This window comes from Oncorhynchus mykiss, chromosome 29 (genome assembly GCF_057628025.1).
Source record: "Oncorhynchus mykiss isolate SJ-2025 chromosome 29, ASM5762802v1, whole genome shotgun sequence".
Taxonomy (NCBI): Eukaryota; Metazoa; Chordata; class Actinopteri; order Salmoniformes; family Salmonidae; genus Oncorhynchus; species Oncorhynchus mykiss.
In genome coordinates, this window is record NC_143050.1 from 46,636,114 (window position 1) to 46,647,477 (window position 11,364).

An 11,364-nucleotide genomic window follows, 5' to 3' on the forward strand; every position below is an offset into this window, starting at 1 on the left:
ATTCATGTTCGCTAACTTGTATTCATTGTAATGTAACCATTAGTCTAAACGTCTGAGATTAAATTTCTTGAAACGACAAGTTTTTGAAAATGGTCAAAACATAGCAATAATCCTTATCCTATTAGAGAAATCATAATAAAGGTTTCTGACTCATCGATGCCACCACATAGGCTGTTTTCAAAAGAAGAATTTGCTTTATCGATTCAGTCGCTTTTGATTCAACCGCTCGAGCTACGGTACATTGTAATACGGATCATTTTGGTGACATTTGTAAACCAATGAACGACTGAAAGGGCTATACGTGACGTAGTCTACGAGTCCCCGTAGAAAGGCGCGGAGTGTAGCTATAGGTACGGAGGTGCGAAGCAAAACGAAGCTGAGACCGCTTCCGAGAGTCTTGACAAGGGATTTGTACACGTCGAATCAATAGTAATCCCCTCTCCCTAAATTGCACACATACATAGGGCTCAGTGCTCGCCTTGCCGAAGAGCTTGATACCCGTAGGAAAACAATGTATGTTTTGCAATAGCCCTTGAACTCGAACAATTGTGTGTTTTTGTGCATTCGTTCGTCGTCTTTGCTATTATTTTATTTTCGATTGATATTCGTTTTGGGTGTTTTGCGTCAGCATCCACGTGTAGCATTGAACGTCGCTGTTATGATTCGAGGCTTGGAGCAACTCAAGAGTGGAGGCCAGGATACCAACCACAAGTCATCTACAATTCTGCCGTGTTTTTAGTTTTCCCCCTCCTTTCTCTGTTGTTTCTGGAATACGTATTTACTCCTTCATTTATTCCTAATGCAAGTTGAACATTTGCAGTAGCTCTCGACCACTTTTGCCTGAAGACATAGAGAAAATGGTACATTTTTGTGCATCCTGAAATCTGCATATTGAGAGAGATTATTTGATTCAGAATTCACTTTGTGGTTTGCTGGTATGTTTATTTAATTATTCTCATCTATTGGTTGTAAATAGTAGGCTATTTTGTATTTGATCACGTGTTCAAATATGGTGTAAACTATAGCCTATACGCCATATAGAAAACGTAATATTTACTATAATCATGTCTGAAATTAAAGGCCTATATTTGAATACGAATCAAAATCACAGTGTTGGAAAGGAAAATATGTTTTTCGTAGCCTACCATCTTTTTTGGCTTGTATTTTTTGACTTCCTAAACCAATAGATGGGAGCCATTCACTTTAAATGCATGGGCGAGATTTGCGTCTCATGGAAGTTTTGGCTTGCAGATCTGAGGGAGACGCTTGCAAGTGTAGCTCTCCAGCCTCCACGATGCTCTTCCACGGGCTGCTCGGAGGCGAGATGCAGGGGGTTATCTACGAGATGGGCCGGAGGGCGAAGGGCGATTCTACCGCCATCAGTTCGGCTATAGACATGGGAGAAACCGAGACGGTGGGTAAATGCTCTATTAAAGAAGGACCTGTGCTGTTCAGACATGTGGAAGCACAAATAAAGCGTTCATTTCGAGGGACTACGGTCAGAAAGTAAACTGCGATTAAAATATATTTATTTATAAACTAGAAAGCAGTACATTGCTTGCATGTTAGCGTTCACATTTACTAACCATGTGTGCGTAAAGTGTAATTATTCATGGGCTACTGGCTACTATTTCGTAGTCCTACGAAACAAGATGTTACAATAACTAGAGAATTTTATTCACGAAGTTTCCTTTCAGATGCATGTTGACTACATAGGCCCACTTAGATAACAAAACAGATATATACAGTACAACCTCAAAACATTTGATTTTACACTGCAAGGTATGTCTGTTTGTCCGTTTTAAGGCCGTGCATGTTCATTCACAACCCAATAATTATTTCTAACAGATCATCTTGATCACTTTGATAGCCTATTTAGGTATGTTATCTAGGCCTATTGCTATAGCAGGATATAGGCAATCGCTGTCATTGGTAAGGGGAACGCAGCAAGGCACGAAACATATAGGCCTAACTTGTGAAACATAAACAGGCTTCTCATTTGTTGCAAAAACAAACTAGTCGTTGTTCAATAGGCCTAGCTCACGTCGATTGTCCACTAAAACAGGTCTTAAAGTTGTACATGCTCATGTCCATTCAACTCTCCAATTGAAATATAACACATCCAAAGGAAAATACGTTTATTTCACAGAAATATTAGAATTATAATGCTTAATCTGTGATGATTTTTTTATTCGTTTATTAGACCTAATCAAATACGTTTTGCAATATTTTGGTTGTCAACAAGATTCGTTTATTGATGATAATATTGAGTGTTTCACGTGAACTAATGCGCTCAGGAAAAATATTTGAATTGGACATTTTCCTTTTTATTTAGTTGTTATAATATATGTAGCGCATGCCTCAATAAAAAAATAAGGTTTCTGGTGCATTTACATGTTAGACCTGTTACGTCATGCCACATTTAGGTTCTATCTAGTGTTATCATTTTATCTATCGCTTTCATGACTGCAAAGTAGACCGAGGTATGAACAGGTATGGAACATGTGTGCGCAAAATATTCACTGTTATACAGTATTGGCCTTGACATCTCTTGGTGGCATTCTATCGAACGTGTTCTTATTGTAAACATAAAACTGATTTCCCTTTCCCTCTTCAGGGTATGAGGTCCATCAACAGCGACCGTGTGGCCTTATGCGCGGGCTGCGGGGGGAAGATATCTGACCGCTACTACTTGCTTGCGGTTGACAAACAGTGGCACATGCGCTGTCTCAAGTGCTGCGAGTGCAAACTCAACCTCGAGTCCGAGCTTACCTGTTTCAGTAAAGACGGCAGCATCTATTGCAAAGAAGATTACTACAGGTAACCATGATACAAGGCTACAGCTATAACAACAACAACTGGCCAAGCAAGCATATAAACGAGAGATATCCAATTAGGCCTAGGCCTACAGCTAGTATTCTATCTAGGCTACTTATTACAAACACTTCAACTCCCCAGCTACTGCTACTCCATTGGTAGGCTAATCTTCCCCAAAACCATTGGTAGGCTAATCCTCCCCAAAACACGGTAGCTTGTTATCCACGCCAATATGCCAATATGCTACTATTCCATATCTCTGGTAGACCTATTCTTGTTTTTGATGCTCTACTTAGTCTAAACCAAAACATCATATTTTTAAGTGGCAAAAGGACAATAATGAAACAAAAAAAAAACATGAAGATCTGAAGGCATTTAGCCTTTTACGCGTGATAATGAATATGCCTGTATTGACAACTTTACATCAACGTTCTTCTTCGGAATGTGCACAAACTAAAGTTTGTTGACCCTGGATTGAATCTATATTCTGTACGTGTTTGTGTCATCCGCTCTCTTCTCCCAAGCAGGAGGTTTTCCGTGCAGAGGTGCGCCCGTTGCCATCTCGGGATCTCGGCGTCGGAGATGGTCATGCGGGCGAGGGACTTGGTCTATCACTTGAACTGTTTCACCTGTACAAGCTGCAACAAAATGCTCACGACCGGAGACCACTTCGGTATGCGGGACAGTCTTGTGTACTGCCGGTTCCACTTTGAGACACTCATACAAGGGGAATATCAAGCGCATTTCAATCACTCAGGGGATGTAGACTCGGGCAAAGGACTTTGCGCAGGCAGCGCGGGAAACTCGCTGGGGCAGACCTACTACAACGGCTCCCGAACCGTGCAGAAAGGAAGGCCGAGGAAAAGGAAAAGTCCCGGGCCTGGAACAGATGTGGTGGCTTACAACGCAGGTAGGACGAGTATGTACCGGTTAGCCATGAATGATTATGGTCATTTAAATCTACAGAAAGTGCCACGAAAAGAAAATCTCACAATTGTAGGACATATTTTATTTCACAGTATGTGTGATATCTCTGTTGGAATGAAAGATAAGGATTGTTGGACTAATTTAAAATATTTTGGTTTGAAAATCTGCCCTTATTTCGACAGGCCTATTTTGTCTGCACCGTTTTGGGAAACATAGAATGGCCTTTTTGTCATTTTTAAACAAAGTTAATCAGTTTGATAAACTAAATGGTTACTTATTTTTTATAATCAAAAATATTTTCTGCTTTGGACGTATTTGTGCGCAGACTAGGCCTGACATGTTTTAAAACGGATCGATATGTATATGTTGATTTATTGAATAATTCGCCTTTCTGAGATAGCGTAATTTTAACAAGATTTAATGTTTGCTCAAAGATGTGAGGGAAAAGTGAGACGTTCAATGGAGGCCTCTGATGATTTGTGGAATGGGAGCGCTTGATCCACTTCCAATCTAATATATTTAGATAACATATCCTAAGAGAAATATGCAAGATGAACATGCACAGGCCACTAACTAACGCATTCAAGGAGAACCTGCTTCTGAAGGTCTACCCAATTCTCCATGTCCTTCTGCATGTCCCATTATAGGCTACAGAGAGACGATTGCGTAATAACATCTCTTGAAACACTCCATTTCATTCTTTTTTTTTTAAAGTGTTTCAATTTTCCCACTGAACATTGCATTTGCAAGCTCATACACAGTCAATTTAGTCTTGTAAAACCTATCTCAAAACTTAAGAGTAATAAAATATTTTTTAGAAGACGACAGAAGCAGACAAGTGGAAAATAGTTCAGATGGGGGCTAGGACTTCAAAGAAGATGAGCGAGAGAGATGATCGAATTTTTCCCCAGTCCCACTTCACTTGGAGTCTCGCAGTTTGTTTGGTTTTCGGGTAAAAAAAACAAACAAAAAAAATCATTTTTGGGTCGGGAAATCAATGTTGGATTGCTTGTAAAACATGGGAGAACCCGTGTAGAATCCTGAATAAAACTCTCCCCTGTGAAATTTCGAGAGAAAGTCTCCCGCCGCCAGGAATATGTTATTCCGTCATAAATAAAGGACCGACTTGAGCGAGAAGCTCTTGGTGTGTGTTACTTTTGTGCGAAAAAAACAAACACTAGATTACTTTGACGTCTTGGTATTATGATTAGGCATTAATAAGCAATGTTTATACTTGTTATAGGCATATTATCATTCCGATAATAATATGAGTAGGAGTAGGCAAGGATAGGCCCAATAAGGATAGAGCCAGATTGTATAAGCCTGTCGGTTTTTCGAGAGTAGAGGATTTAATGATACAATTCCAGGTCGCTATAGCTCCATATTGTGGTGGCATATGGTGATTTGAATAAGAAAGGCGAATGGCAGAACGCTTTAGTAAGCACGTGAGTTAAACATGAATGGTAGGGATAATAGTTAAAAGATTAGGTTCTCTGCATTCTGCTTTGGGGAACGAGAATTTGGATTTTCGTTTCATAAACATTTAGAAATGTACCGTTCTGAGTGTGCTTCAATAACTATGAGCATGCAAATGTAATTACAATATTTATACTTTATTGTCAAGAACTATTTCATAAACAACTTACTTTTTTTGACAGGGTTGTCTGGTAAATGGTTATACAAATGGGCAGGGTTAATTGCACAGTTTCCCTCCAAATCTAAAAAAGCCAACATAAATAGAAGACATATAAAAGAAGAAAGCCTAATTGCATAAAATAAAACAAGGACTTCAATCTTAAACCAACTAATACTGTATATAGGCTTATACCTATCTTTCTTTGCATAATATTTTGCATTGTCCAAGATAACTTTTACCCACTTTTCCAAAATCTCATAACTAATGAAATTCGAATTAAATTATAGCCTGCAGTGTTATACAATATTGAATAAGGCATCATGTTGCCTTTTCTTTCTTTCAACCTTTCTGTTTTGGAGCTTTGCTTCCACCTGAGGGCATTTGTTGACATTCCTTTCACTATCATCTGGATTTTCTATCAAACCCTGACTGCACTGCATAACACTGTGAAAATACATGCCAATTTTATCCAATATAATATATTCTGCAATCAATCAAATGTATTTATAAAATCCTATATACATCAGCCAATGTCACAAAGTGCTGTACAGAAACCCAGCCTAAAACCCCAAACAGCAAGCAATGCAGATGTAGAAGCACGGTGGCTAAGGAAAAACTCCCTAGAAAGGCAGGAACATAGGAAGAGACCTAGAGAGGAACCAGGCTCTGAGGGGTGGCCAGTCCTCTTCTGGCTGTGCCGGGTTGAGATTATAACAGTACATGGCTAAGATGTTCAAACATTCATAGATGACCAGCAGCGTCAAATAATAATAATGTTTGTAGAGGGTGCAACAGGTCAGCAACTCAGGAGTAAATGTCATTTGGCCTTTCATAGCCGAGCAATCAGAGTTAGAGACAGCAAGTGCGGTAGAGAAAGAGATTCTAAAACAGCAGGTCCGGGACAAGGTAGCACGTCTGGTGAACAAGTCAGGGTTCCATAGACGCAGGCAGAACAGTTGAAACTGGAGAAGCAGCACGACCAGGTGGACTGGGGACGGCAAGGAGTCATCAGGCATGGTAGTCCTGAGGCAAGGTCCCAGGGCTCAGGTCCTCTGGGAGAGGAGGGAGAGGGAGAGAGAGAGAATTAGAGGGAGCATACTTAAATTCACACAGGACACCGGATAAGACAGGAGAAATACTCCAGATATAACAGACTGACCCTAGCCCCCCGACACAAACTACTACAGCATAAATACTGGAGGCTGAGACAGGAGGGGTCGGGAGACACCGTGGCCCCGGCCGACGATAACCCCCGGACAGGGCCAACCAGGCAGGATATAACCCCACCCACTTTGCCAAAGCACAGTCCCCATACCACTAGAGGGATATCTTCAAACCACCAACTTACTACCCAGAGACCTGGCTGAGTATAGCCCACAAAGATCTCCGCCACGGCACAACACAAGGGGGGGCACCAACCCAGACAGGATGATCACGTCAATGACTCAACCCACTCCAGTGACACACTCCTCCTGGGGACAGCATGGAAGCGCACCAGTAAGCCAGTGACTCAGCCCCCGTAATAGGGTTAGAGGCAGAGAATCCCAGTGGAGAGAGTGCAACCAGCCAGGCAGAGACAGCAAGGGCTGTTCGTCGCTCCAGTGCCTTTCCGTTCACAGTGTGGTGAATTCCATAACTATTGGCAAAAGTTTGACATGCAATTGACATTTCAATTTTTTTTTACTCACTTGAATATTTTGATATGACTTTGATTTCCCCGTTTAAGGAATTATTAGTAACACTTTAGAGTAATTATTCTAGTAAATACAATACTTACTGTACTTACAGAAGAAAAAAGGGAAAAAGTGTGTTCCGATAATGAGCAAATGCAATACTTTTAACACTGCACTACTTACAAAGTAATAAGAACACTTAAGGTAAGGTATTTGTTGTGTCCAGTCAATCTTGTGGGTTCACATTTTATTGATTTATTTAGGCATTTTCACTCAGTGTTGTGGGTATTTAGGAGTAATCACATTGATTATTTTTGTATTCAGTTTTGCAACTAACATGCTTTCTAATTTAGAGCTTCCAGAGTACTTGTAGATTGTCAGATGTGTTGTAGGTGTTTTGCAGACAGTTTTGCCCATGCTGTAAACTCCAGAATGTAAACATATAGGTTGTGCTCTTGCTTGATTCAATTTGATACAAAAGTTGTCATTATGAATTCATTGAAATTAGCACAATAGTTTATAGATATAGATAACTGTACTGTTACCAATAATAGTAATAATGATAATATAATCTGATTAGCTGGAAAGAAAATATTCTAGTGCAATGATTGCTCTGTAAAATTACCCCTTTAATGCATAATTTGCTCATTTTGACTTACATTTTCATTTGACATTTTAATCTCACAAGACTCAAAAATATTTCACTTTGATGAATGTATCCATTTAGCCTCCATTAACCACAACCTTGTAAAGTCCAGTCCGTCATGAGCTTTCCTGTCAACAAATAAGACACGCGGTCTGTCTGCCATAGCGTTCACAACGGCAACAAAACACATTGGAATAGTCTGAATACGTAATCCCAATGATGACATGATCGTAACCATAAACTAAATTCCATGAAAATGGTCACCAAAGTATTGTGTCATATCTTAACCAGAAACGAACCTGTGTGTGTTGTCCCTCCCCTCCAGCATTAAGTTGCAGTGAGGATGGGGACCACCTGGACCGTGACTCCCACTACTCCTCCAGCTCCAAGTCCAAGCGCATGCGCACCTCCTTCAAACACCACCAACTGAGGACCATGAAGTCCTACTTTGCCATCAACCATAATCCAGACGCCAAAGACCTGAAACAGCTGGCCCAGAAGACGGGTCTCTCCAAACGCGTGCTGCAGGTGAGAAAGAAGATTCCCTTCATAAGGACAATTACTTACACACAGGTAAAGGTAACTGCCAAAATAGTGGCTACCATGCCTATGCCCCCATAGGATGACAATGCGCCCATCCACAGGGCACGAGTGTCACTGAAAGTTCTCATGCTCATCAAACCAATGTAATCCATATGCCATTGGCAACTCAGTCATCAGATCTAAACCCAATTGAACACTTATGTGAGATTCTGGAGCGGTGCCTCAGACAGCGTTTTCCACCACCATCGACAAAACACCAAATGATGGAATTTCTCGTGGAAGAATGATGTCGCATCCCTCCAATAGAGTTCCAGACACTTGTAGAATCTATGCCAAGGTGCATTGAAGCTGGTCTGGCTTGTGGTGGCCCAACACCCTGTTAAAACACTTTATGCTGGTGTTTCCTTTATTTTGGCAGTTACCTGTATGTTATTGTATATAGTCCACTTCTGGGCTCATATTGAAAAAGTGTCTCAGAGTAGGATCAGTTTGTCCTTTTAGATAATAATGAATAAGATTATATGGATGGGGGGGACCTGATCCTAGACCAGCAGTCCTACTCTGAGACGAATACTGGCACTGATGCTCATTTGGTAAGTGAAATCTGCATCGCATTTCACCATTTACAAATACTGAAAATCATATTTTTTTGCTCTGGATATCTGTATGTTTCGGTTTAGTGCAAAATAAATTAATTAAATATACCATTTTACTTTTTTATTACATTATTACAATCCAATGCAAGTCACTATATTAGCATTTTTTGCACTTCATGTCCCATTGATCCTTAAGTATCTAAAATGGATTGTGTATCTCAGCAAAGTTAGTATTTGGAAACAATGTCCAGTTAAACAAAACCAAAGCATGGAGTGCTGTTATAACTTGCCCATAGACTGCTTACAGAGTAAGGAAACAAAAGTGATTTTGTAGTTTGGGTGAACTATCCCTTTAACTACTAACACTCAGCATTCACACAGAGGGAAAGTGATTAATCGGTGTAACAATAAAGGAATTAGTTTAGAGTAACAATGTTCCTTTTGGGAAACAGCTTGGATGCTAACGATGCAACTGACTGTAGGATCTACAAAAATAATTAACTTAAAGCTGCAACATGTACATTTTTGGGAGACCCGGCCAAATTTACATAAAAATGTCAGTTATAGATCTGTCATTCTCATTCTCATTGAAAGCAAGTGTAAGAAGTAGTAGATCTGTTCTATGCTTCCCGTTCTTAAGTTTCGTTTGTGCATCTGACTTTGGGTTTTGAACACCAGCCTAGAACAGCTGAAAATACTGTTTTTGGTTATAGAAAATATATTTCACAGCGGTTTAGATGGCACAATGATTCTCTACACTATTCTTTTGTTTTTTCACATAAACTGAAATTAGATGAACAATTAGAATTTTATCAACCAGGAAATGGCGAAGCGATTTCTGTATAGTGCATCTTTAATGTTACACAAACTATGAAAGCTCTTGGGATACTAGGCCCTGTACAATAGTACTTGACTGTGTGGCAAATGGAAACAGTGGTTTATGCTTGTGAGGTTATTGCCAAGTGTTGTACATTGATGATGGTACCTGCAGCCCTTGTAGAAACATGTATTTGTGTGGCTATGTACTCAGTTGTTTTACATGTAGTAATTAGTGACAATATTTGAAATTCCATTCTTTGTATCTGTGGTAATAATGAACTTAATAATAGTGCAAAATGCCAGAGAAATCTATCAGGGAAGTTTTTGATTAGTATAATTGCTCAAGTGTTATGATTATCCCAAACAAATTGTAAATTGAAAAGACCCACGTATTTCCATCCCGTTGAACATAATTTTCACAAGAGTCAAAACATTTAGTCCTCACACAGTCAGTATAGATATCCCTTGATCTAAGTCATGACCTATTTTTTATTTTTTTTAAGAAAGTGTCACCGAGTTATCATATTTAGCATTCGATATGGCAATTCAAAAACACGCAACGGACCATTTGCAAAAGTATAAACAACTGCAAATTATGTTTTTTTAAAACAGACAGGCGTAAAACACGGATTTAATGAACAAACTGAAGAAAAACAAAGCCGATGCTTTGCTTTGATGAATTCCATTTTCATGTTTGTCATTTTGATTTGAACCCCCCTCTCCTTAGGTATCTCTCTGTTTCTAAACCTTTCCCTCCACAGCCCAGGCTTCGGTTCACCACACTTACACTATCTATTGAGCTTTTTTTCTCCCTTCTCTTTCTGTGAAGGTTTGGTTCCAAAACGCCCGGGCCAAGTTTCGACGGAACATTCTACGTCAGGAGAGCACAGGACTGGACAAGCTGTTGGATGGGTCCACTCTATCAGGGGGTTCGCCTTCAGGCCCCCCCTCCGAACTGTCCAACTCCTCAATGAGCCCTTCCAGTACCCATACCACCCTCACGGACATGACCAGCCCCTCTATGACATCGGCTAACCCTGTACTGACCGCCGTGCCGGGGGGCATGGACCTACATGACTCCATGAGTGTGAGCCCTTCCCAGACCACCCTTACCAGCCTTTTCTGATGTCACCCACCCCACCCGATCCGCCCATAAACCCATCCACCAGCTCACTCAAGAGGGAGTCACTTATATAAATGATATTCCCCTGGACCTTAGGTTTCCACCCTGTCACTCCATCCTGACCATTCTGTTTCTAGGGAGGGATTTGTAAAAGAAAAAGGGAAAAGCATTGGGGAGTGTAAAATGCAGATGCAAAGTACTGTAGCAAGGTTATCCGGAAGACTCTAGCGTGCCTTATACATTTTAATCACACGGAGGAATCCCTTCTCTGATAAATGTCTCATCTAGGTGGCATATTTCTTAAAAGATTTTGTTAAAGGACGGTTGCCCCACTGACAACTGCATTTGCTTAAGACATGGCCAACAAAGCGGATCTACTTTACAATTCAGTCTGTACAGAGTAAGGGTCTGATGTCAACAAGAACATGTATATTGATACATAGGGCATAGATGAGAATTAGAATTAAACTGATACAGTTAATATGAAGATATCATGGTCACTATCCTTTACTCAGACTTTGCTTTAATATTTTGTAACAATAAACTGTCATACACAGAAATGAGATATAATATATATTGATATC

General features: G+C 40.2%; 1 protein-coding gene across 2 annotated transcripts; it reads left to right on the forward strand.

The window, feature by feature from the left end:
* Positions 1-338: 338 nt before the first annotated feature.
* On the forward strand, positions 339-11,364 carry LOC110509532 (LIM/homeobox protein Lhx2-like). Of its 2 annotated transcripts, XM_036968131.2 has the most exons (6): positions 339-935; positions 1,252-1,414; positions 2,618-2,820; positions 3,342-3,727; positions 8,025-8,227; positions 10,487-11,364. In XM_036968131.2, exons 2-6 carry the CDS (start codon positions 1,295-1,297, stop codon positions 10,781-10,783), a joined length of 1,209 nt encoding a protein of 402 aa, XP_036824026.2. In that variant the 5' UTR covers positions 339-935; positions 1,252-1,294; the 3' UTR covers positions 10,784-11,364. The 2 variants fall into 2 exon arrangements, with proteins under 2 accessions (XP_036824026.2, XP_021446124.3); XM_021590449.3 differs by lacking the exon at positions 339-935 and having other exon boundaries at positions 1,208-1,414.

Bases quoted from the DNA above. Each gene is read 5' to 3' on its own strand.
- LOC110509532 (XM_021590449.3), top strand. From the start codon at position 1,208: ATGCATGGGCGAGATTTGCGTCTCATGGAAGTTTTGGCTTGCAGATCT. The intron at 3,728-8,024 runs GTAGGACGAGTA...CCTCCCCTCCAG, and splicing joins TGTGGTGGCTTACAACGCAG to CATTAAGTTGCAGTGAGGAT. The intron at 8,228-10,486 runs GTGAGAAAGAAG...CTTTCTGTGAAG, and splicing joins TCTCCAAACGCGTGCTGCAG to GTTTGGTTCCAAAACGCCCG.